General features: G+C 43.0%; 1 protein-coding gene across 1 annotated transcript; it reads right to left on the bottom strand.

Annotated features, from left to right (window-relative positions):
- Positions 1-752: 752 nt before the first annotated feature.
- Positions 753-26508, bottom strand: DSTN (destrin, actin depolymerizing factor). The gene is made up of 4 exons (XM_015099645.3): positions 26414-26508; positions 6360-6667; positions 3763-3839; positions 753-1952 (listed from the first exon to the last, which is right to left on the bottom strand). Exons 1-4 carry the CDS (start codon positions 26414-26416, stop codon positions 1843-1845), a joined length of 498 nt encoding a protein of 165 aa, XP_014955131.1. The 5' UTR covers positions 26417-26508; the 3' UTR covers positions 753-1842.
- Positions 26509-26860: the final 352 nt, after the last annotated feature.

The raw sequence follows: 26860 nt of genomic DNA, 5'->3' as shown, positions 1-26860 counted from the left end.
CTGCAGTTTTATTCCTCACCAGGGTCAGCTGAGGTCTAAGGCTCTCATTTTGCAACAGAGTTACCTGTAGTGTTGGTGAGCGAGAATCTAGGGCCCCAACCTCAGGAATCCAGAAGCTCCCCGGCAGAAAGATAAGTGGCTGTTAGCATTTCCCAATTTCTGGAGCTGAGCGCCGGGAGCTATTTACATGTCACACCCCTGGGCACTGCGCGAAACCTTCCCCACAGCACCCCACACACACACCTGCACGGAGGCAGGTGCTCATACCAGTGGCTCCACACGTCACAAGGTGAAACCACCGAGAAGACGGTCTCCTCCTGAACCTCCTGGCTCTGCCTGCAAGGCTGACTCTTCACCAGGGCTGTCTGGGGCCTGCAGTGTTTCTTGGGCGCCTGTCAATATTGAGAGCACTGCTCTGCAGCAGAGAAATTCAGGATGAAAGAATGACAAGCAGCCTGTATGTAACCAGTAGCTAGCACTGTTTTCTAGACAATCTGGAAAGAAGTATTTTGATCAAAGCATAACCTTTTTTTGGCTCCCAAACAAGAGATTAACAGCCTGGCATTTAGATAAACATTTGGAATAAGAGAACAGCTTCCAAATATACACCAACCTTTTCATTCAATCAGAGGAGGAGGGAGCTGTGATCTTAACTGTAATTGTCTGAAACAGCCAAGCCTCCCCACCTAACCACACATGTGGAAGGCAAAATCCTTTATTCCCAAGTCACGCATGAATAATTACACAGGAGAGAAGTTACAAATGCTTCCTTTATTACATAAAGCCAGTACTGCTACTTCTAAATTCCACTGTTTGTGCATATCTAGGTTGTTCAGTGTTATGCCTGTGATGTGAAGGACAGTCACTTCTAGGGGTGCTCAGCGTGGCCTCCCGTGTTGTCCATCATACCTGCTCCCCACTGCATGTACAGCTGCAAGCTACTCTAGGAGAGGAAGAAGTTCTCCCGGGCCCTAGAGTAAAAAACATTCTTCCATATTTTATTATACCAGAAGCAACAGAGTTCTGAAGGAGACATAATTAACTAAAGACAGTACAGAGTCGCAGTCTGTCAATACATCACCCTCACCGTTTTCATTAACAAAGTGGGTTACGCTGGAGCCCAGATCTGCTTTACAATTTGCTGTTACAAGATGGTGCACACTCTCCTGAATCCAGGGTGCGAGGCCTCTCTCAGAACAGCCTCCTGACCAGACCTGTGAGTGAGCGGCCCCAGGCTCAGGAGCGGCTTCCTCTGCCAACTACGGGCTGCAACAGTGCAAGGCCAGCGCTGGTTTGAAGCCTACACCCTTCAAGGCGGTCTCCACCATGCATCCAGTAGAATCACCAAGTTAGTACTTCAGTGTTGTTACATGTTGTGAGGAGAACTACTTTCCATGATTCAATTTATCTCAAAGGAATAAAGACATTTGGGCCAAAATTACAACCAGATTATGACCAAATCTCTAAGCAAACAAGAAAAAAGTAAATACCTGCTGGGGTTAACAAAGATGCAGTAATTCTCTTCATGTGGCCTTCTACTGGTTTGTGAACTGCACTATTAAATATTAAAAATCATGAGCTTTAACAAAAATGTTTATAACAAGCCAACTCATCCAAACAGGCATTTGGCCAGTAAGAAGTTAATTTCACACCAATAAAGTTTTAGAGTGTAGATTTATTTAGGGCCATTTGCACATGTTCATAGAATAGTTTACCCCCACAAATGACAAGACAGCTCCCCTTCAGTGAGTCCCTAGCCTAAACATTATCTGCTTTACTTATATATAGCAAGAGGATAACATTAAACACGGAAGCTTTCGATTTGTGGCACCAGATGATGGTCTACACAGGGCATCCTTCAAAAGCTACAATTAGGGATCCACCTAGCTTTTCAGCAATACAAGCCCGATTGAGGTCTTCTGGCCCATTTGCTTGACATTCGTGTTTTATGCCTAGGGAGGAAAGAAAACAATTATGTTTAGTTATGGCAGCAGTTTACCTATTTCTTTAACAGCAAACCGTTTTAAAAGGCCGGTTCAAACAGGGGTGGGACAGCGGTGGCAGAACAAACCGCGGACGAGTACACAGTGAGGAGTCATCTGAAAGCACGGGCACCGGCGAGAGAGACTCGCACGAACCAGTGCTGACAAAGAGGCGCCAGACCTAGCAGCGCACATTCCAGACGCTTCCACTCACACAACAAAACCAGCCAGAACTACTCTATGCTGTTAGGGGCAGCAGTGAGGCTGGGGTGCTGGGCATCAGATCAGGAGACAACCATGCTTCACCTATGCTTTCTACAGGTACGCTGTTTTCAACAAAAAAGTTTAAAAGCAGGAGTAGGAATCCTTTTTCTTGGTTTTGGAAACATACGGAAATACATGAATTTGATACTTTGATTCAGTCGGCTGGATTGAGGAGTAAGAGCACAAAGGGGATCATTCTGCCCAGAAAGCAGCCCTCCGGTGGCTGCACACCCCACGCCCGGGCAGCCCTCTCAGAGACGGCCTAGTGACAGCCTTCTCAGGAGGACAGCACACGGCACTGCAAGTCCCGTGTACAGAGAGGCTCTGGAAACAGCTGCTCGCTTCCGAACAGCTGCCTTGCTTTCTGGTTTTCCGTAGTTTTGAGACCATTTCTTGAGCTGCTTTCAGCACAGCGGGGCAGCTTCGAGACCACGCGGGACTGCTGGGAGAAAGCCAGCGATGCTTTCACTGGGGAGGAGGGCAGGAGGGGGACGCCTCCAAGTCACCAGAGCGCGTCCACGGAGCAGCTCCTCTCTGGGGGGGGGGACGGCGACACAGAGCTGGGACACACTCCATGCCAAACAAGCACATGTGGAGCCAGGCAGAGACGCAATGAGGCGGCACCAGGTTTCAGGGAAGGAAGCGAGAATTTTGTTTCCTCACGTAAAACAAGCTAAGGCAAATCTGCTCTACTGCAAGAATATAAAACCAGTCACAGTGAAACCAAATGAACATGACCCTGGGCCAAGCCCTTGTGACTTTGGCTCTCCCAGCGGTTTGGTTTGAAGCCAGTCACAGCAGGAAGGCAGGCGCCTTCCACTCTCAGCTGGGAGGACCCAGGCCCACAGAGGTTATGCAGTCTGGGCCGAGCCACACAGCAGTTAGATGACAAGCTTAGCCCTCAGTGGGCTATGGGCACTGGCCCCATGCTCTGTCCATCATACCAGCATCTCCACCTGGTTGAAGACAGTAAGTAGGTCCAGGCCATCTTCTCAGGATCCCTGTGACCTAGCAGCAAGTCACATATAACAGGCCAGCCCTGGCCAGTCTCCTTTGGACACAGGTGAGTCAATAACCTAAAAATCATACCATTCCAAAGAAAAGCCAGCAATAAGAGCGTCTCTTCCCATTTATGAACACGTCCTTTTTGCTACTTGGCTACGTTCAGAGGCAACAGCAGATTTATCACTTACTATGACTGATGTAAACCAATTTGTCTCCACCTGCCCTGAGAGAAACTTGGCAACGTCTGAAACTAGTTTCAAATCGGACAGAACAAGCCACACCCCCACACACAATGTTGAGAGGGCAGTATCAGGTACAGGCCTTCCGGCCCAAGGACCTGCAGGAGGCAGAGGCGTGCTAAGAGCCGGCTCTGCCTCCACGTTTCCTCAGAACAAGCAGTGCCCTTCGCTCTGTGTGGAGGTTTGCCAAGGAGATGAGGCGCCGCTCTGAAACGAAGCCCTGGCTCCTTGGCTTGCCACACCCCTGACACCTGGCGGAGGCTAGACCTTACCTTGGAACTTCTTTTTGATGGCATCCTTGGAGCTCGCATAGATCATTTTACTCTTTAGAGGAGCTAGTTCTGGTGCCCTGGAGAGGAGAGGGGCCCAAAAAGAAGAAAACCAGTTTAGAGAAAGCACAGCTAACATCGCGTTACGCATCTGCATTAGGTGGGGGAGGGCCCTCAACCTTCCGGGAGAACTTTTCTAACTGAAGTTTTCCAGTTCCGCTCCTCTGAGACTGTGCTGGACGTGCATACATAGAGCAACTTGCGTTGACCAAGGAAAAAAGTCAGGGACCAATGATCAGATTCAGTTAATGGGGCAAAAAACACCGGATAATTCACTGTATTATCAATTGTCTTCTTGAAAATAACTTTTTATCATTTGTATCAATTAAGGATTGAGTTTAGGCTTAATAACCACCATCTTCGTGAGAGGTTTTTTAATAATTTCTGGTGGGAAAAACTTTCAAAGTACAGGAAAGTATAGAGAATAATCTGTAAATCAAGAATCTGCCACCCAGAATTAAGAAATGCTCCCAGTTTTTGTTTCAGGTTGTTTTCAGGAGAAGAATGTCAGTGAAGCCCAAGCCCCCGCACTGCCCTCCCGGCCAGCCTCGCACCCAGGCCCACTCCAGCAGCAAACTCTGACCATGCGCACCTGTTTTCCATCTCGGTCTAGCATCACAAGACACAGCACAAAGATTTCTTGTTCTAAGCTTAATGGAAGTTCAGTGATAATGACGTCTTGCTAATATTACTATTACGTTACATTCACAAACTTTTCAGTGCCGCCCCCTCTTGAAAAAAATACGGCATACACTTTACCACATTTGTTAGCAGCAATACTGAAAAACAGATATATTAACAACGCACAGAAAAATCTCATCTCCTCAAACTGCACATCCACACATGCATTATTTCTCACCGCACCACCAAACCTCAGGCCCGCCTGCATTCTATACCACACGACACCAAAGGGTAAAAGGAGGGTAGTTAAACACTTTTAAGCACTTAACAACCCCATTTAGTGGCCACATTTCCAGGACATCAACAGTCATGAACACCATGGACCTGTGTGGCCCTCACCTAGTCTGATGCCCGCCAACAGTAGGTGAAGTCTGTTCTTGGGAACAAAATGTGCATTCCTCCCAACTCTAGGGTCCAAGGAGGGTGGCAAAGCTACAACGTGCACCTCAGATACACAAGTGACAAAATTAAGTGAGTACTTTTCTTATGCAAAATAGGTCAGGGACAAAAAAAAGCTTTAGCTGTTCTCATTTTACTCTAACCAGATCTTTAAAATACTTGAAGAGCCATTCCCTGGGCCCTAAACAGAGTCTTTTATAGGAAACTCCTAAGATAAGGTTTTATCTTTTAAAAAGTAACAATGCAAAATAAAACACAGCACTAACACTGGAATTTTCTCTTCTCCATTCATTTCCCAAATGTTCTTTAATGAGGATGTATCATTTTCTTAGCAGGGAAAAGAAGGGATAAAAAACCAGGATAAAAATAGTGCAAATAAAGGAAATATTCACCAATATAAAAGCTTAAACGTTTACCTGCTTTATCTGCGGCTCAGAGTAAATTCCAGAGAGGCCAGGGCTCTCCCTGCTTTTTTCACAACTACTTTCCCAGCCCTAACACAACACCTGGCATGTAGCAGAAATAAAAGTTTAACAGACGCACTTTCATTCAACATGCTTGGTTTAAGACTCAGTATTATCTTTAAGCATGTGTCTGTGGCTACCAGGCCTGTTCCACAGTAAGAGCCCAATATGACCTCACATCTGTAACCCCAAGGCATCTCTGCAACCCCATGGCATCTTTGTTCCCCCAGGTGCAGCCAAGGGCTGCAGGGGACTAGGGGTGGCCTAGAGTCACATTCCTTGAAACCAGAATGCTCTGATCTCCCAGTTCCCTGGCGCACAGCTAAGAGCTAAACCCCTGCTTGCCTTGCCCAGCTCAGGCCAAAGGATCAAGAGGACCCACAGGGCCCACCCCTGCTCCTCAAATCACAGGCCATTACCACCTGCCCCTTTAGAAGCTAGAGAGATTCTCACTACGTGGCAATTCCATATCATGGGATGTACAGTAATATGATTAAGTGAGGATCAGGGTGATGTTCTAGTCAAACTTAATCTCAAGTATGAACTTACTTGAAAAGACCAGAATAATTTAAACAGCCTTTCAGGAAAAAGGCCATGTAAATGGCTTTACAGTTCTTTTCCACTGTGTAAAGCAGCACTGTTGACAGAGCTTTCTGCAGTGACAGGAATGTTCTGTCTCAGTGCTGCCTAATGAGGTGACCACTCATCACATGTGACTACGGGGCATCTGAAATGTGGCGACTCAAACTAAAGCCGAACTTCTGATTTTGTCTCATGTCAATAGCCCTAAGAGGCCAGCAGCAACCCTCCTGGAGAGTGTGGACAAAGAAGAAATCCCAATCAGAGATGATGACCGCACCCACTTCAAAAGCACAGATCAACTGGAAGAGGGCTGGCTCTGGGCACAGTGTGTTGAAGACTCTGGAGAGGAGCTAAGCTGACAACAAGAGATTAACTCTGAGTTTATGAAAGCTTGATATTTTTAACAATGCTTACCACAGGAAAAACATCAACTCCTCTTTTCTGGATTCCTTTGTTTCAAAGCTTGCATCATATAGAGCATAGCGACAATCTTTTTCAGGAAGCATCCCCACAAAATGCTTGAAAGGATCGGTTATGGTGACACCAACATCTCCCACCAAAATCTCCTTGCCTTCCTCCACGATGATGCACTTTTTATCTGCACTGAGACAGAAGATGACAGCCTTCTTTCTTTTCTTGATTTCTTCTGGCGTGGAGCACTTCCGAACTTTCATGTCATAAAAAATGCGACATACTTCATCGGCAACTTGCACTCCTGAGGCCTAGAGTGAGAAGAGAAGAATGCCATAAAGGGGTACAACTTTTATCATGCCAAATAAAAAACACTATGGCTTCTGGTTATAGACTGGTATGCACTTACATGTCACCTACTAGGAAGACTAGAAAATCTGAGCTGCAAACACTCTCAGTCATTAAACTTTAAAAAGATGACATGTACAAAGCCGTTCATCACATTACGTGGGAGTAAGGGAAGATGTGGCCACAGCGGCTCCTCTGACCCCAGAACCTGGAGACAGGGCTTCCTGGGGTGCTAGACTAGCTTCTTCTCACAGAGGTTGCTCAGAGCCCAGACTGTGGGTAGTTATCTCTCCAGTTCAGGCATTAACACCCCCTCCCAAATTCTTTTCATAATGAATAACAGACGGTCAGAGTGGCTGGGTTGGGAAAACTCCACTTCTACAGCACACCCTTTGCTAATATAAGAATATTTTAAAGGTTTTTGTTCTATTCACATGCCAAAATTATGATTAATATCCAGTAATGTATCAGTCACATACCTTTAAAATTTCACTTAAAAAATCACCAAGTTTTAAATGAAAATTAGAATGAGTAAGACTGCTAGGAGACTAGACCTCAGTTATTTACACCGCGAGTAAAGAGGTATTTATGTGATGTGGCACAGGTCTTAGCTAGCTGACAGTGATGACTGTATCGCAGCACACAAACACATCAAAACCAACACCCTGGAGGCCCTAAGCTTGCATGGTACATGTCAATGCTATCTTAATCAAAAGTAGATATTCACTGCTATAACAAAGAGGTTAGCTTAATTCGGGATTCTATGACCAGAATAAAATAAAAACGCACACACAACCTTTTATCATATTATATACTTGCCATCCCCAAATGAAGAAGTGGTCACACAAGATGTTGGTAAGAGAAGATCTAAAACTAGGTTTTGACCTTTTCATCTTAAGGAATGCTATTCTCATTAACTTTATTTACAATTTTTCATGCTTCATTAACTACTTTGGTTTGCATGTTAGCTTTTCTAAAACAAGAAGTGTAAACTTAATGGAATTTAACTACTGAACAATACCAATTGTTAATGATACCCAAAATTAACATCAAGTTTTTTAAGAAGTTAAAATGCATGTGAAATGAAAAAATAACCTGCACACTATGAAAAAAATATTTGCAAATGATACATCCAATAAGAAATTTGTATGTAGAATATAAAAAGAAACCTTATAACCACAGTAAAAAAAAAAAAAAAAAAAGGCCAAATTTAAAAATAGGCAAGCGATCTGAATAGACATTTCTTTAAAGAAAATTTAAAAATGGCCAAGAAGCACTTGGAAAAAATGTTCAACATTACTAGTCACTGGGAAAGTGCGTATCAAAACCATAATGAAAAAATACTGCACACACACTAGGATGGCTGTTAACAAAAAAGATGACGACGACAAATTTTCGTGAGGCTGTTGAGAAAATAGGGCCCTTAAACATTGCTGAAAGAACCTGTTAAACAGCACAGATGCTTCAGGAAACCATCTTGCAGTTCCTCAAAACATTAAACATGGAGTTAACACCCAGCAATGCCACTCTCAGTTGTATATACAAAGGAAATGAATGTCCATACAAAAATCTGTACTTGAAAGTTCATGGCAGCATTATTCCTAACAGCCAAAAAGTAGAAAGAACCCAATGTTTATCAGCTGGTGAACAGATAAACAAAACGTGGCAAATCCATACAATGCAATATCACTCACCATAACAATGAGATGCTGACACCTGCTACACTTCAAACTGTACCTTGAAAACCATTATGCTAAGTGAAAGACTGAACTGGGTGCTGAAGAAGACTCTTTAGAGTCCCTTGGACACCAAGGAGATCAAACTAATCAGTCCTAAAGGAAATCAACCCTGAATATTCACTGGAAGGATTGATATTAAAGCTCCAATACTTTGGCCCCCTGACGTGACGAGTCGAGTCGACTCATTGGAAAAGACACTGATGCTGCGAAAAATTGAGGGCAGCAGGAGAAGGGGACGACAGAGGATGAGATGGTTGGATGACATCACTCCATAGACATGAGTCTGAGCAAATTCCGGGAGATAGTGAAGGACAGGGAAGCCAGGCATGATGCAGTCCATGGGGTTGCAAATCATCAGACACGACTTAAGCAACTGAACAAGTGAAAGACCAGATGTAAGAGGCCACACATCTCACAATTCTATTTTCATAAAATGTTCAGAGCAGGCAAACCCATGGACAGTAGATGAGCGGTTGGAGAGGGAATGGAGAGTGACTACGGAGCCTCCTTCTGTAGAGACAGAATGTTCTGGAATTTGACAGTGGTGATGGGTGCACAACTCTGGAGATAAACTGAAAATCTGTGAACTGTACTTTACGATCTATGGACTGAATCTCAGTAAAGCTGTTACTTAAAACTGCATGCAAGAATGCTGGGGGTTAAAATACACAAAGATCCTAGCAGTTACTTAGTATGTATTAAGGTAACTGGGCCATTTAATCATTCATTCATTATAAGAGTCAGACATGGCTGAGCGACTGAACCACAACCCCACCTAATCTAATCCATATCCAATCACTAAAGTTAACGTGTCAGTCGCTCAGTTGTGTCCCACGCTTTGTGGCCCCATGGACTGTAGCCCACCAAGCTCTTTTGTCCATGAGATTCTCCCGGTAAGAATACTGGAGTAAGTAGCCATTCCCCTCTCCAAGGGGATCTTCCCAATTTAGGGATCGAACCCAGGTCTCCTGCATCACAGGCGGATTCTTTACTGTCTGAGCCACCTGGGAAGCCATAATTCACCTCCAATCTCACCTGATCTAATCCAAATCTAATCATACTCACTTCAATCCTAACTAATCTAATCCACATAGATACAGAAAATTAAGGCCAGAAAACTACCTCAAAAGTTGCAAGTATCACTTTCCCACTTCTAAAAACTACTTTCTTAAACCTTCTGTTACCGCTTTAGGAGAAATATTGTTCCAGTCGTCACGGTCATCTATGTAAAGCAAGTTAAGAATCTTTATTTTGATTTTTTTATCCTTCTCTGCCTCATTCACTCTTTATACCTCAGATTAATTCTCTCAAACCAAGTTGAGTTAAAACCACTACCACATACTTCCATGTGTCTCTAACCCATGACACTCACTACAGTTTCAAGTCTTGTCTGTAAGATTATTTGACTGTCTCCCCAAAGGGGTGGTAAGTGCCTTAACACTCAAGTCTTGTTCACTTTTATATTCCCTTGAATTGAAAGATGAATCAGATTCTCAAGGACATGCACTGATGGAGAAGGCGAAGACAGGGGTAAAACACTCATTATTCCTTGATAAACTCCAACAGAAGGGCGTTTATAGAAGGCAAACTGGGGGCGAGGTGGGCACACAGGAAAGTCACAGAGCGTTTCCACTCTTTCGAGTCACTCTTTCTGAGGGACTGGAAGGATGAAAAGACAGTTTCTGACTAACAGGACCCAGCGTGCACAACACGAGAAGAGGGGACTGAAATGAGGATGGGTGGGGGGGAGGGGAGAGGCACTGGATATTTTCAACATAAAGTAAAGGTGACCAGAGTTGTGCTTTTGGAAAATAATGAAATGACGCATAAAACAACCAAGCAGGAAGAGAACTGTGGCAAGACCGTCACCTGCAAGGCCGATTTTGTCAGCAAGGCAAAAGCTGATGAAGACCTCATCAGGGAAAGGGGAAGCGCACACAGAGGAGGACAGTCACCTGTGCACCACACCCTGGCTGGGAAGGGAGGGTCGGAAGGAGTGAGTCAGAATCAAGTGTTCAGTCAGCAGGAGGCTGACTAACATCACGAAACACTCATCTTCTCTAACCTGACATTGCTGCTGCTGCTGCTGCTAAGTCGCTTCAGTCGTGTCCGACTCTGTGCGACCCCATAGATGGCAGCCCACCAGGCTTCCCCATCCCTGGGATTCTCCAGGCAAGAACACTGGAGTGGGTTGCCATTTCCTTCTCCAATGCATGAAAGTGAAAAGTCAAAGTGAAGTCGCTCAGTCCTGTCTGACTCCGTGATCCCATGGACTGCAGCCTACCAGGCTCCTCCGTCCATGGGATTTTCCAGGCAAGAGTACTGGAGTGGGGTGCTATCGCCTTACCACCTCTTTGTGACGCTGTAACACCAACCTCTGCCCTTGAAAGTAATTTTAAAAATGCACAAGGCAACGTGTTTATTAGATTCAATCGTAATGAATAAAATATGCTTCAATGTGTTAGACTTTGGTTTACTTAGCATATACTTGCAATATATTTGGTATGGAAGATTAAACAACTGGTCCCTAGACCCCTGATAATGACTCTTATGAAGCTGAACTAAAACAAAAGCCGCAAGGGCCAACTGAGAAGGCAAGGGAACCACTCCTCCAGCCCAACCAGCTCTGCCTGCGCCCTCCACCTGCACTCCCCACGGCCTCGGGGCACCAGCAGGGCTCTTCTTCCGCCTTCCATCAGCAGACAACAGGGAGCCAACTGCAAAGCTGGGGTAAAGACTGGTGGGATGGAAAAAAGGAAAACTAATCCTTAAGTAACTCTAGTTTACTAACTTTTTAGAGGCCAAAAGAAGCTAACTTGAAGTTAAAGTACCAGAATGATGAGAGCAACAGGCCCACCCAAGCTTCCCCACGAACCAGCTGTGTCACCTCGGGCATGCCATTCAACATCCCCAAAGTAAATGAGTCCCTCAGCTGACTTATTCAGGGGCGAGCACTAGATCAGTATCATTACCTGGGGATCCTGTTAAAATGCAGATTGTGCAGATTCTGATTCACTGTATCTGCGGCAGACTCTGAGATTCTTACATGTCCAATAAACTCCAGGCGAAGATCGCTACACTGTTGCTTTAAGTTTCAAGAAACATGATAAAATCTTAGCACTCATTGCTATTTTACTTCTCTGCCTACAAGTTTAATTTTTATAATGAAGCAGTAGCGATAAGAGTACATTACAAAAACTAATAGGCCCAAAGTCAAAGCATTTTTGGGAACACAGTCTCTTTGTAAAGCCTAAAGGGGTCTCTTCTCAACATGGTGTTGCAAACAGAAGACACAGCAGTAAAGAAGCCAGTTATTCTAAAATATGGCTCATCTATCATAATGATTAAGAATTTCTGTAACTAGTAAGTCCTGTGGATTTGGTACCGCAAAAAGACATTACAAGGAATTTTCAAAACAGGTGTAACCCTGATACACACAATCTCTTGTTTACTGTGTTTTTACCTAACAGAAAAGATCCTCTCCCATAAGTATCAGTTTTCAGTACTTTTCTAAAATGTTAATTATTAACATATTAACTGCTCAGCTGTCAAAAAAAAATCCTAAGTCTATTTTTTTTAAAGGAAAACCAAGCTCAGTTGGGATTCTAAATTAATTTCTCTGGTGGTTCAGGGGTTAAGACTCTGTGCTTCCACCGCAGGGAGTACCGGTTCAATCCCTGGTTGGGGAACTAAGATTCCACATGATGTCCAGCAAGGCCAAAAAAAAAAAAAAAGGGAAATTTATTTCTAGAGTTATTTTTATTCAACTGCAAAGTTTTAACAATAAAGACCTTTAAAGGATACTCTGAAATAGGACCAAAATCTGCTGCAGTTAGGAAAGAAAATCTTGAGAGCAAAAATAGATCTGCTATTACAAGAGCCTTGTGATTACCTTAAAAAGATATGTTATCCACGATTTGAGTTTCTCTCTGTTCTGTATCAGTGACCACTGGAGAATTAGCAGTTGCTCTTAGAACTCCACCCCCATGTCAAAATAGTTGCTGTTAAGTGATTAACTTCACTGTATTTTATCTCACGTGGCTACCAGTTTTAACTTGTTCTTGAAGCATGGGAGTGCTTAGCCTGCCAAGCTCCTCTGTACATAGGGATTCTCCAGGCAAGGATATTGGAGTGACTTGCCATGCCCTCCTCCAGAGGATCTTCCCAATCCAGGGATTGAACCCAGGTCTCCTGCATTGCAGGTGGATTCTTTACCAACTGAAACGGATCTCAAACCTGAGTCATCTCTAGAAGAGCTTCTGTAAAACACTGATTCAGAGACTAGATGAATACATGGAGGCACTGCCTTTTATACTCAACATTCACTCAGTGTACACTTCTTTTTAAAAACTTATCTTTACTAACAGAGAGGGAAGGAAAAGCTACAAAGACTGTGAAACACTGGGTATTTTAAAGTTGCAGATGAGTGAACACATTTAAAACATCAATTCTCTCCATTCTAGTGGAGGGGTGGTAAGCTTCAAAAGAAGCTCAAGTTTCTGATTCAATTACTGTAAACAACTGAACCAGCTAAAATGTGATGGTTCACAGCAGCCCATCTTTCCCCAAAATATCACAGTGGTCTATGCCTACACCACCAAACGCAAGGAGGATGCCTGACTGGCTCCAAACTTGATGTCAGCTGTCCTACCTCCGAAAATTACTGTATTAAAAAAAAATTATTTCTCTAAGCTCAGAGTCTGAAATATTTGAAAGTAGGATATTGCACAGCAGACAAATACAATTTCAAATTTACAAAATCCTGGCAGAAAAAAAGGCATTAATTACGTCCTTTCTCAACCTGCCAACTCTTAACACCCAGCATAAATGCTAATCAAAGGAATTGGGGAGTTTTAAAATGAGTTCATGAATATCCTTTACCTACACTATCCTTGCACAAGGGCCAGGAGAAACAGAAAATTACCGACTACAAAATATTTAGGCGTCTGCCTACTACAACCAGTGCCTCAGAGCAATAATGTTGAGATAACAAATGAGAGTGACAAGTATGTCAGGGACATTTTTACATGTAAGGTTTAAAAGCCTCACAGATTCTGGGTCAAGAAGGGTGCTGAACACATACATCTATCTCCCTACCAAAATGCCACTGAATGTTCAAATAAATATGAATGAAAGTCTGAGAAGCAGTTAGGTCCTCAGGTCTCCTCCTGAACGCCACTCTGCCGCCACCCCACATTCCAGGAATTCTGGCGAGGGTCAACAGAAGAGTCTTTCTGGCTCAGTTATCACGCTGAAAACAAGAAAACAGGTGGCCGTGTGTACGTGTCACTCTACCACCAGGCCCTGAAGCCTGACCACGCATCTCTAACTCTGCAGTCCACTGTTCCAGAGAGCCGTGCTGAGCCACAGCACCTTCTGTGATGACACAAGTGTTCTCCATCTGCACTGTTCAACGCAGCAGCCACTAACCACACGGGGTGACTGAGCGTGTGAACTACGGCTGATGCAACTGAGGACTTTAAATAGCTTAATATAAAACAACATACAAAAATTAACTCAATATGTACTAAAACAGTACACTTCGGGTAAACAAATTTATAAAGCCTATTATGTCATTTTCTGTCTTGTAAAAACTATTTTGCTTTATAGATGCCTCCTGTCATCAGGAACCTCAGTTACTCTACTAGGCAGTAAAATAATGCCTCCAAAGGTCAGGATTTCAACTGGAGTTCAGTAATTATAGCCAACTAGCTGGAGGTGAGGTGGCAATCTCGGGGGCAGGGGCGGAATTTAGATAATAGACTCTCTGAGAGGGGTGTATTCTTTGTGTTAATTTGGAAAAAGTCAAAACCACCAGATAGTTTAAAACTTACAAACCTGACCTGCAGCAATAAACCACAATTCACAATGGTGAAAACTTGGACCTGTGGGGTGAGCTAACAGTTTCTGTCCTACAGTCTGTCCCTGCCCAGTAAGTATCGATCAGACCAGCAAACACACAGCATCCTCTATCCCTTGATCCCTTGTTAAGTCCAAACTGTCCAGAGCTGCTGAGGATGGTTTTATATATTGTGCCTTGCTCAAGGGGGCCTGACCAAGGGCGCAAGGAGGAGCTAATTAAGTTCCTGCCCCACTAGCCAAGACAGGTAGGTGCCCACAGGACCTCGATGTGGGAGAGCCTGTCTCCCAAGGCCACCCCACCCCAAGGGATGGCCATTCTGTCATTTAAACAGTCACTACACAAACTATCAGTGACCCAGAAAACGTTCCAAGTTAACTCCCTGCCCTAACTCACTGCTTCATTCCCCCAAACCAGGGCGACCAAACAGCGTTAAGTTGATTACCACTTGTACAAGTCCTTCTTCAGCTTACAGCAAAACACAAGCCACGTCCTTGAGACAGTCTATGGAGATCAAACAGCAACTCTACCGGCCATATGGCAAAGTCCAGAGGTGCACAAAAATGAGTTTATGGGTATACCTTACTTTGTTGGGGGGAAAAAAAAAATCTCTCCTTCAAAAACCTAAATTTTCTGAACCACCAGCCATAACCCCACCAGAAGAAAAACAAATCTTACAGAAAAATTATTTCAACATCCAAAGTAGACTAATCATAATAAAAGCCCAGTTGCTAAAAGACAGTCTCTCTTAATCGGATTGCCTGCACTCATACAGACAATCTGACTAGGTTTAACAGGTTCCTCACCCCACCTGGGAGGCAGGGAGTCAGAGAGGGTGGGGAGAACAACAAACCGGACAGAGAAATAAAACCTAACAATAATAAAATAAATATAATTAACAAAAACTTTAACCAAAAACAACACTAAAAAACAGTAACAATAAACCTGACAGAGAAAATAAAAGTCCCCGTTCCCCCTCCTACCCACTCCCAAAATGTAGACAGGTGAGCGGGAGCACACGGGCAAACAGTCCTGGGGCTTTCCTGCTCTCTTTCAAGCGTCTGATTCCCGTCAGGATAAGCCCACGCCACGCCAAGTCCTCTATGCCGCATCTTTCCAGTCTCCTTTCCCACCTCTCCCCGACACCTACCCCATAACTGCAGTCGGGCGCAACTGTGACTCCCTGGATGCATCACACGCACCAGTGGTGCTTCACTTTCCTCCTCTCCTCTGGCAAAGCCCCCAGGGCTCAGCTCAGGCATCTCCTCTGGGAAGCTAAGGCTTACCTGGTCCCTCAACCACCATCTGAACCTGAGTGACTCAAGGCTTCCATGTGCCAACGCAGAGGATTATCATTCCTAGCACAGCATCACCAAGGACGGGATCAACTTTCTCCAGACTGCACTCCTTAAGGGGAAGAACTAACTATTCTACCTAAGCAATATCATCTACTTGATTAGGTTCTGGAAAACGATCATTCCATTTTCATGAAATGCCCTTCAAGATGTTTTTCCCCATCCTTTATAGTACAATTCTTATACCAATGAAAAGATTGCATCTCAAAACTTTAGGGTCTCCTGAAGGAAAAAAGAAAAGCAAAAAACTTGTAAGCAGAACTTCAGGGGTCCAGAGGCTGAGACTCTTAACTCCCAACGCAGGGAGTCTGGGTTCCATGCCTGGTCAGGGAACTAGAGCCTACCTGCCGCACCTTGGACCCAGAGCAGCCAAATAAATAATTTTTGTTTTAAATTTGCTTTTAAAAAAGGAATTTCCTTTCTAAATTTCCTTTTCCCTGGTGGCTCAGATGGTAAAAAGTCTGCTCGCAGTGTGGGAGACCTGGGTTTGATCCCTGGGTTGGGAAGATCTCCTGGAGAAGGAAATGGCAACCTACTCCAGTATTCTTGTCTAGAAAATCCCATGGCTGGGGGAGCCTGGCGGGCTACAGTCCCTGGCGGGCTACAGTCGCAAAGAGTCGAAGACGACTGAGTGACTTCACTTTCACTTTAAGAACACTTCTAGCAATTTCTGTTCATCTCCCTTAGACTGTTTTTTTCCTGATGAGACATGCTATTCTTGCCTTTTTCCTAAAGACACAAAACTTCAGTCCTCTGAATGCTGTTTGCAAAATTTTATGTTTTTGAGGTTCCTCATAACTGATTGACCAAAAAAAAAAACAGTTTTAAAGAAGGAAAAATTTCACATTACTTCATTTTGTAAGTGACAACTCACTGTGTATCACATCAAGGATCCATGAAAGTACTTGTAAAGATGGTGAAACTGAAAGATTTTTTGCACTATAATAGATAAACTTGTTAATTTCAGGTGTACAGTACAACGTAATGATTCAGTATTTGTATACACTGTGAAACAGTCACCGTAAGTCTGGTTAACTTCCATCAACATAAACTTACAATCTTCCGTCTTGTGATAAGAACTTTTAAAGATTTATTCTTTTAGCAACTTTCAAATATTCAGTAAGTATTATTAATTACAGTCACCAAGCTGTCCATGACATCCCAGGGACACTGGAGGTTTGTGTCTTTAGATCACCTTCATCCATTTCGCTCACCATCCTCTCTGGCAACCATCAGCTTGCTCTCTTATCTGTGAGTGTGGGTTTTTTCTTTAGACTCCTTACATAATTGAGATCATATGGTATTTGTCTTTCTCTGTTTGACTTACTTCACTTAGCTTGTTGCCTTCAAGCTCCATCCATGTTGTTGCAAGTGGTAAAACATCTTTTTTATGGCTAAATAATATTACACTTATGTATTTATAAGTGCACATATATATGCCATATTTTCTTTATCCACTCGTCCATCAATGAACACAGGCAGCTTCTATGTCTTGTCTATTGTAAAGAATGCTGCAACGAACAAGGGCTTGTATACATCTTTTATTCCTTTGGATAAATACCTAGAAGTGGATCACATGGTAGTTCTTTTTGAACTTTTGGAGGAATCTCCACATTGATTTCCATAATGAAAAAAATAAAAGAAAGAAAGAAAGTGAAGCCTCTCAGTCGTGTCCAACTCTTTGCAACCCCATGGACTATAACCTCCCAGGCTCCTCCGTCCATGGGATTCTCCAGGCCAGAATACTGGAGTGGTTTGCCATCTCCTTCTTGAGGGGATCTTCCTGACCCAGGGACCTAACCCGCATGGCACGCAGATGCTTTACCGTCTGAGCTACCAGGGAAGCCTGATTTCCATAATGATTGCACCAATTTGTATTCCCAGCAACAGTACACAAGGGTTCCCTTTTCTTCACATCCTCACCAACATCTGTTATTAACATTTTTTTCTTATAATTGATATTCTAATGTATATATGGTCAATTAATTTACCTCAAAAGAACCAAGAATATACAGTTGACCCTTGAATATCTTGGGAGTTAGGGGGCCCGACCCTCAGTGCAGCTGAAAAGCAGCATATAATTTTGCAGTCAGCCCTCTGAATCCGTTGTTTCACATTGGTGAATGCAACCAACCACACATTGTGTAGTGTGGCAGCACAAATCTATTGAAAAACATCTGTGGCTAAGTGGACCCAAACTGGTGCTATTCAAGGGTCACCTGTACAATGGGAAAGGACAGTGCTTTAACAAATGGTGCTGGGAAAAGCAGACAGTCATGTGCAAAAGAATCTTACAACATAAGGAAAGTGACTCAAAAAATGGATTAAAGACTTGAATTTAAGATGTGAAATGGTGACTCTCCTAAAAGAAAACACAGATGGCGAACTCTTTGACAAAGGTCTTGGTGATGATTATTTGGATCTGACTACAAGAAAAAAAGCAACAAAAGCAAAAAATAGTGGAACTATATCAATGAAGAGACTTCTGCACAACAAAGGAAACCATCCAACTGAACTCTTGGGAGAAAACATTTGCAAATCATGTACCTGATAAAGGGTTAGTATCTGAAATATGTAAAGAACTCACTCATACAATTCAGGAACAACAAAAAATTCAATTAAAAAATGGGCAGAGGCTCTGAATACACGTTTTTTCCAAAGACATACAAATGGCCAAGAGGCACATGAACAGGTATTCAACATCAGGGAAACAAAACCACAATGACACACCACCTTAACTCTGGTATTTCTGTCAATGTCCTCTGCCTAACACAATCCCCCTCTACCCATGACGGTATCCTAAGTGCTGAGGTCAGTTCTTGGCATATAATTTCTCAAGTATTTACTGAATAAACTGTTGTGTTGTAAACCTTGGGGCTTCCCTGATGGCTCAGATGGTAAGAGTCTGCCTGGTATGCGGGACACCTGGGTTCAATCCCTGGGTCGGGAAGATCTCCTGGAGGAGGGCATGGCAACCCACTCCAGTATTCTTGCTTGGAGAATCCCACAGACAGAGGAGCCTGCTGGGCTACGGTCCACAGGATTGCTAAGAGCTGGGTATGACTGCGCAACGAACACTGCCACTTCCATTGTAAACCTTGAGGGCCAAGAAGAACTGTGTTTCAATCTCCATTAATTACTTCAGGAAAAATATGAGTGGAAGACAAGATTTTTTATATTTAGAATCAAAGTCACCTGAAAAGTCAAATAAAAAAGTTGATTATAAAAAAATGATCATGTATAATGATTCCAAGTAAAATAACATGAATTTAAATAATTAAAAAGACTGTTTTAATGCACTCACCCACTGTTTGCATTTTATCTACAATTACTTAAGTATGCACTAGTGTAATCAGAATATAAAGAAATGAGACTATCCGTGTATTTGGATCAAAGGTGGTTTAATATGACTATTTTAGCCAATGCTGATAAGCAGCACTTAACCATGTGCCAGGTATGCTTTAGTTTATTACATACACACCTCACCCAGAATGCTGTGATGGCAGGTACTATCACCATCCCCATCTGGGAGCATGATGAACTGGAGACACAGCACAGTCCGTCATGTGTCTAAGGTCATATAGTTAATAAGTGGCAAGAGTCAAAACACCTAGACAGCCAGAACCGGTGTAGTCTCACAGCTATGATACAATACCCCTTCCCTGGGCTGCTGTAAGGATGAGTGAGATACAGTAACACAATGCCCGACACACAGTAAATACTTATAAGTTATCTGAGACAGCATTACTTCTCGTTCTTTCATTTGGTAAGCTTTCAAGTGCTTTTCTATGGTTCCAGATGCCTCAGTGAGCATCAAATATCATTTCATTTTTAAGAGAAGGGAACTGGCACTGCTGAGGGGGTTTCTGTATGCCAGAATTATTTCAAAGCTGCCACTCTGACAATACTTGCCTTATCTCAAAGGATTTTCACTTTAGACTCAAATTACATTATAACACTATACAAAGAGAAGGTACTTAAAACTCAATTTCGACTGTATTTTTTTAAAAAAGGTAAGGAAGAATATAAAGCATAAAAATTAAAGCAGTCCATCTCTATGGGAACCTGCCCCATCACAACGAAGAATTCCTCTTGTTCACTTTCATTCAGCAACATCTGTTGTGGGCCTACTAGCAAAGACTTCATGCTATTGAAATACACAAATCTTATCTTATGGAGCTCAACAGTCCAGTTCCACAAAAAATCTTAACAAGTCCCATAAAACAGTGCAATCAGTAACAGTGCTATCTCAGCACAGTCATATGCAAACATGCAGAGAATTAACAAAAGTGCTGGTATCCACATTAACTTCCCCTTACAAATTAAACAAGCCAATCCACAAAGTCTGACGCTGGTCCATCAAGGTAGCCGCTAACCATACGTGGTTTATTGAGTCCATTAAATGTGGCCAGTGTGGTAAGGAACTGCATTTCTAATCGTATTTCACTTTAATTAACTTAGGGACTTCCCTGGTGGCTCAGACGTTAAGAAGTCTGCCGGCAATGCAGAAGACCTGGGTTCGATACCTGGGTCGTGAAGATCCCCTGGAGAAGGAAATGGCAACCTACTCCAGTACTCTTGCCTGGAAAATCCCATGGACAGAGGAGAGTGGCAGGCTACAGTCCATGGGGTCGCAAAGAGACAAAAAAGAGTGACTTCACTTTTACTTTCTTTAACTTAAAATTTAAAATCAATTATCCATTCCATTACTGGAAAACTAAATATGCTTGGGGCAACTTAGGCATGTGAATCTACTTTTTCAACTGTAAAGTTTATATCTAAATACATACCAAATGTGTCCAGTGAAAACTGAGGGTCTGAATTGAGATGTGTTGAGTATAAAAATATATACTGGATTTCAAACAATTTGTATGAGAAAAGAATGTAAAATGTCTCATTTTTACATTGATTAAATGTTGACATATTTCAGATATATTTCATCTTCCCTTTTTATTTTTCTAATGGAGGTACTGGAAAATTTAAATTCACATTTTATTTATGTAAGTAATTCACATTTTATTTCTATTCAACAACACTGGTCTAAAGATGACTTAAAACATTCTCAACACAGTGATTTGAGAATTCCTCAGAGCTTCGACAACTGACTTGCATGATTGCTCCCTAGCAACCTAGAGAAGTTTTACCCATATTTGCCTATGCTTTACTTTCAGCTCTATTACTACCAAAAAAAACAACTATGAGCAAAAATGGGCTACATGAAACAATTTAAAAATAAACACTAATTACATTTACAAGTTGGCAATCTCCTGAAAGCAGATCAAGATAGGAATATAGGTAGAAAATTCATCTTTCTTTCCTGTGATAAGACAAAGAGGAGCAACAACTCATAAAGTAACACAAAAATGTTGAAAGGAGTAAACAGTCTTCCCTTAACGTGGTCCAAAAGCACAAACACAAAGATAAATTAGTTTTAAATTAGGTTTCCTGCTATAGTATGCACTGAAGTTTCTACCTTTCAAGCACTCATCCTCAACCTTGTTGTAACAGTGTAAGAGTTCTTTGATGGTCCCTTGTCAAGTCAAAAATAAATAAAGCCAAAGTCTCATTATTTCACAATACAAACTAAAATATGAATTTTAAGAATTTTGATTGCATTTTTACTGAAATCAGCTATTTTTTAAAGATCTACCAAAAAATAGATTCTTCAATTTTAACACAGCAGACACATCATGAAATAGGGTAAAGAGCACATAAGCGTTACAATGTCAGCTACTAGAAGGCAATCTTAAAAGAGTTAACTCTATGGGGTCCCTTGTACAGAAGAGTCCATGATGAATTAAGCAACAAGTTTGTCAAAGCATTACTGAGATGGACCAATCTGACGTCTCTTCTTCTATGCTTCTCCCAATGTAAAATTTCAAGCAAGATGAATAGGGGACAGCTTTGAGAAGGACAATTCCAAGTGAAAACTCACTTGTATCACTGAGGCAAGGAGGTAGGGACAGAAGAAAAACGAATTAAAACATTTCTGAGTGCAACGTATAATACACATCTTTGGGCATGTCTCTCATGGACAACCTGGAGAGGAATATTATGCTATGTGGGTAGGAAGCTCAAGATGCTGAAATGATAAGCATTATTTAGGTATGCAAATACCAGAGTCCAGCAGAGACTAGACCTGGCTATTCAGACTAGAGCCTTACTCTGTAGATAAAAACAACGTACATTTTAAAACAACAGTTTTTAAGGAGTTTCACCTTTTTTTTCAAATTTCAAATTGAGTTCAGCTCAATTATTACTGAAAGAAAATAGCTACACTGTCACAAAAACACAAATGTTTAGCCTTCCTATATACTAAAAACATCATTTTGACTTAAACCAGTTCTATTTGTGAAAAATGATAATGGTTATTTTTGCTTTACTTGTTTTTAATAAACTTTTTAAGAGACATTTTAGGTTCACAGCAAAATTGAGCAGAAAGTACAGATTTTCCATCTATCCCCGTGTTTGTTTTCTTTCTTCTTTTTAAAATATCTTGGCTAAATATACTGCTTAGGAAAAAAGAAAGAAAAGGATATGGATAAAGCAGAGGATGTTAATCTCCACATCCAGTCAAACATGGAACTCTCTTCTAGATCACTCTACCACTACCAGAGCCTCACAAGGGCAGCTGGCTAGAATTAAGAGTATTGAGCTTAAAGCAGGTGCCAGAGATGAGGGACATCAGTCTTCATTACGCAGGTCTGGTTCTGACACTCTCTCATTAATATTCTTTTAAGGTTGGATTTACTTTATGGATCCACAAATGAGCTGAGATGAAGACATGAGGAGTATTTAAACAATGTCAGCCTCACTGAGAATGTATGCATGTAAAAAATGAAAATATACTCAACTATTGCTAATGAGAGAAATGCAAATTAAAAGATTGAGAACCTATTTCACACCTATTGGATTGGTTTTCAAAGTCACATAATGCCAAGTAATGAAAAGAAATAGAGAAACTGGCTGATGGGATGCAAACTAGAACTAAACCTCACAAAGCTTTTTCTCAAAGTTGCAAAAGGATGCGTGAAGCATGGTAACATTTATATAAAAACTAAAAATACATCAAGGAAACATAATACAGATACACACATGTACAGCTCAAAGTGTGGAACATCAATGAGAATCAAATGAATCAGCTGCAGGTGACTATGTTGAACTGTACCTGAGCCCTGTGCTCCTGGAAAGCAGAGACGATTAAGAAATCCACTCCCATCATTTTGTGTTCAGGGTAACAAAATGACCCTGCCCTTGCTTACCCCGAGATTAAGACCCACCCCCAGGCTTTCTCAAGACTCCTCAGTTTATCAGCCCCAGGTTTCTTTCTTTTTGCAGACGTTCCTCATTTTAATTAATGTTCTCAATTGCAATAGCCTGCAAAAATCATCTCCTTAATTGGCCAGTAAGTGTATTACTTCTTTGACAAGGAGACATTACCTCTAGGGAGGGAAGGAAATGGGATGAAGAAGATGTATAATTTACCTAACATAAAAACCTGAAATATGGCAAAAAGTTAATCTTTTTTTGTACAAGGGAACCTGTTAATTCTGTGTACCTTCCTGCTTAAAATGTTTCAAAATTAATTTTTAAATTATTTTAAAACCAGATATGGAGCAGAAAAGGCCCCAAGTCAATTAATCCTTTACAGACTGTTTTCAAATATGTTAAATAGGCATAGGAATAATACATGACCAGCCTTTTCTACTGGACGGCTGTAAGTAAAAACGTTTTTGCTAATCATCAGGTGGCAGGATACACTTATAATTCATTCTGAGCCAACAGCTCAGTTTGTTAGAGCCGAGTTCTGATCAGGGTGAGGTTAAGGAAGAATTGATGCTTCTGAACTGTGGTTTTGGAGAAGACTCTAGAGAGTCCCATTGGACTGTTTAAGGAGATCCAACCAGTCCATCCTAAAGGAAATCAGTCCCGAATATTCATTGGAAGGACTGATGCTGCAGCTGAAACTCCAATACTTTGGCCACCTGACGTGAAGAACTGACTCATTTGAAAAGACCCTGATGCTGGGAAAGATTGAAGGCAGGAGGAGAAGGGGATGGCAGGAGAAGGGGATGACAGAGGATGAGATGGTTGGATGGCATCTCGGACTCAATGGACATGAGTTTGAGTCAACTCCGGGTGGTGATAGACAGGGAGGCTTGGCGAGCTGCATGCAGTCCATGGGGTTGCAAAGAGTCAGACACAACTAAGCGACTGAAGGGTGCGATTATCATGCAGACCTTTACTGTTTTGGAGGCAAGACTACACTGACTCCCCAGAGAGCCACACAGCTATGCTGCAAATGCATTTACACTATCATAAGAGTAGCTGGGCCAGTCTCCTGTGATGTGTCGATCCATACCCAACAGGAAGAACTACTCAGCAGATAACCCTAGGAATTTGATGGTAGGCGGGTAAATAATCTTCGTATGAGGAAGCTGGCACACCCAGTACACACGCACACCAAAGTTCTGTTTGGAGTGTGTATATGGTTCCTGTGAAGGGTAGGCTTATGGGGTGTTTTTTGGGGTTTTTTTGGCACTGTAAAGTGAGACTATGCAAACATGAAATCTCATTTTAAAGTGCCCAGGGTGATTTTTGGAGTTGATTTCAAGTTACTTTATTCCCAAGTGCTTCTAGAAGTTAGTGAGTACCAGGAAGTGATTTTGTTAATGTAGAACAAACTCATCAGCAGTTAATATTTAATCCTTAAAAAAAAAAGCTAAGAAACTTGGAAGCAAGCATCTAATCAACAGATCTAAATAGTTTCAAACACAGAGGTAAAGTGCTATAGTCTGGAATAACTTTCAATCTTTTCAATCTTCACTATATTCTTTAACAGGGAGGATGCTCTTGTGCTCATAAGGCTAAACAGAAGAGTAACCTTTAAAAATAGTCATCTACACAAATGAACTTATCTACAGAAGAGTCTCAGGCACAGAGAACAAATTCAGTTCATGGTTGTGAAGGGGGAGGAGGTTAGGGGATGGAGCGGGAGTTTGGGACTAGCAGATGGAAACTACTATATAGAGAATGGATAACCAACTAGGTCCTACTGTATAGCAAAAGAAATCATATTCAAATATCCTGTGACAAACCACAATGGAAAAGAATATTTAAAAAGAGAATGTATACGTGTGTATGTATATACATATATATGTACAACTGAAGCACTTTTCTGGGCAGCAGAAATTAACAGATTGTAAATCAACTACACATCAATTAAAAAAATAGAAATGGTCATCTGCATTCTGAACTCACATTGAAAGCATCAAAACAAGAGTAGTTCATAAATTCTTCCTAAGTTTGAAATGTATTCAGACTCCACCCATCTTGATTGATTTTTATTTCTCCTCCTCCTGAGCCATAAATAAAACCGACTGTTCATTTTATTTGAATGTACAGAAATAAAGAAGTTAAGCTTTAAAATTCAAGCATTTAACTAAAGTAAAAAGGCTTGATTCTTTTTTCAAACAGAAAATGAAATTATGTCACATCGAAAGGCACTAAAGCAGGCTCCAATCTGATTCAAAGCACTTTCACTGGAGTGGATGGTCTTAAACTGATGAAAGCTCAAAGCCGTTGGATGAAGTCTTTCAGTGTAGAGTAATATATAAAGTAGTATAATCTTAAAGCAGTTAAAAAGTTGCAAGATGCTGATCCTCTCTGTAGCTCACAGAATTAAACCAAAGAAGATTCAAAAATCGAACAGCAAATTCTTACTCCGTATTCTCAGTCATCATGAAACTACAGATTAATCTTTTTTCTTCCACTAATGAGCCAGTCGGCATAACTATGAAAGAATACCTTAAGAAAACCCAAACTGTTACTCAGTGAAAACATTTGTATGCAGATGAACTGGTACTAGCAGCTTTCAGGCAGACAGATGCAATAACAGTGTAATATTTCTAGCAAAGTCTGGTAAGCCTTCGCCTGCAAATCACTGACCAAAAATGGTAACAGTGTGCGCGGACTAAAGAAATTGACTAAATGTTCTTCTTGGTTGTCCAGTTAATACCACGGTTCTACAGCAAACTAGAATGCTACTTTGGAGGGGAAAATAGGTACATTAAGCAAAAGGTCCAACATCTAGAATATGCGGAACATCTGTTTACTCTTAAGCAACTCGGATAACTTGATAGACTTGACAAAGCTCTTTCGTTTATTTTTATTAGCATCCCAGCGTCAGGGCCACCCTGCTGTACGCCAAGGGCTGGCAGAGCCAACCTGTCTGCAGGTAAAAGAAAATCTGTGACTACACGGGGAGGCCAGACAGGCCACCGCCCGGCCGGACGGGAGAGCCGCGGACCGAACCGCCGGGGGCGGCAGCTAAGTGCCACAGGCCAGGTTCGGAATCGCCCGGGTCAGGCCGGGTGGTCATCCCGCGCCCCCCTCCCCGGCCCCAGGTGGCTCAATCAAGGCCTCCTTCCTTTCCCTAGGTGCACAGACCTACCGGGCCAAAACCACCCGAGTCGCTGACCGCCCGCGCCCGGCCTCGGCCAAATCAGCGCCGACGAGGCCCCCACTGGAGGGAGGGCAGGCGGGCCCTGGCGGCGAAGCCGGGGCGCCAGGGGATCGGCCCCGGCTGGGCTGCCGAGGCCGCGAGGGAGGCCTCGCGGCGGCGGCGACAGCGAGAATGTGGCGGCCGGCGACTCGCCCCGGGGCGCGGCCCAGTGGGTCGCGGCGGCGGAAGCCGGGGTCCCTTCTTCCCTTCCCTGCCGCCCTGACCTGGCGGAGCCCCAGAACCCCGCTCACCATGTTCGCCGCGGCGGTCGCAGAGCGCGGAAAGGGAGCCGGCTGGCGCCGAGTCTACGGAGCGTCCTCTTCACCGCAGCCCGGGCGAGCCTCCCGGGGGTGGGCGGGCGCCGCGGGCCCCTACGCGGCTGCGCACGTCACGCGCTGCCCACCGTTGCTAGGCAACCGGACTGCCTGGCAACGCCCCGACCCCGCGGACCCGCCCCACTCCCCCACCTCCATCCCCCATCCTTCTCTGACTCCGGGCAGGCGGGGTCCTCCTCAGTTTCCGGAGACGGGGGAGTGGACCCAGTACCCCTCATCAGATAGGGGCGCGGGCCAGGTCCTCCCCAAGCTCGGACGAGGAGGCGGAGCTTGAGCGAGGGGCGGGGCACGTGGCGCCCCGCCCACTGCGCTGCCGTTGTCCTTACATGGAAGTAGCCACCTGGCCAGGTGTGCGCTGCGGCG

This window comes from Ovis aries, chromosome 13 (assembly GCF_016772045.2).
Source record: "Ovis aries strain OAR_USU_Benz2616 breed Rambouillet chromosome 13, ARS-UI_Ramb_v3.0, whole genome shotgun sequence".
Lineage (NCBI taxonomy): Eukaryota > Metazoa > Chordata > Mammalia > Artiodactyla > Bovidae > Ovis > Ovis aries.
The sequence above is the reverse complement of the archived record's forward strand: the minus strand, read 5'-3'. Positions and strand labels throughout refer to the sequence as shown.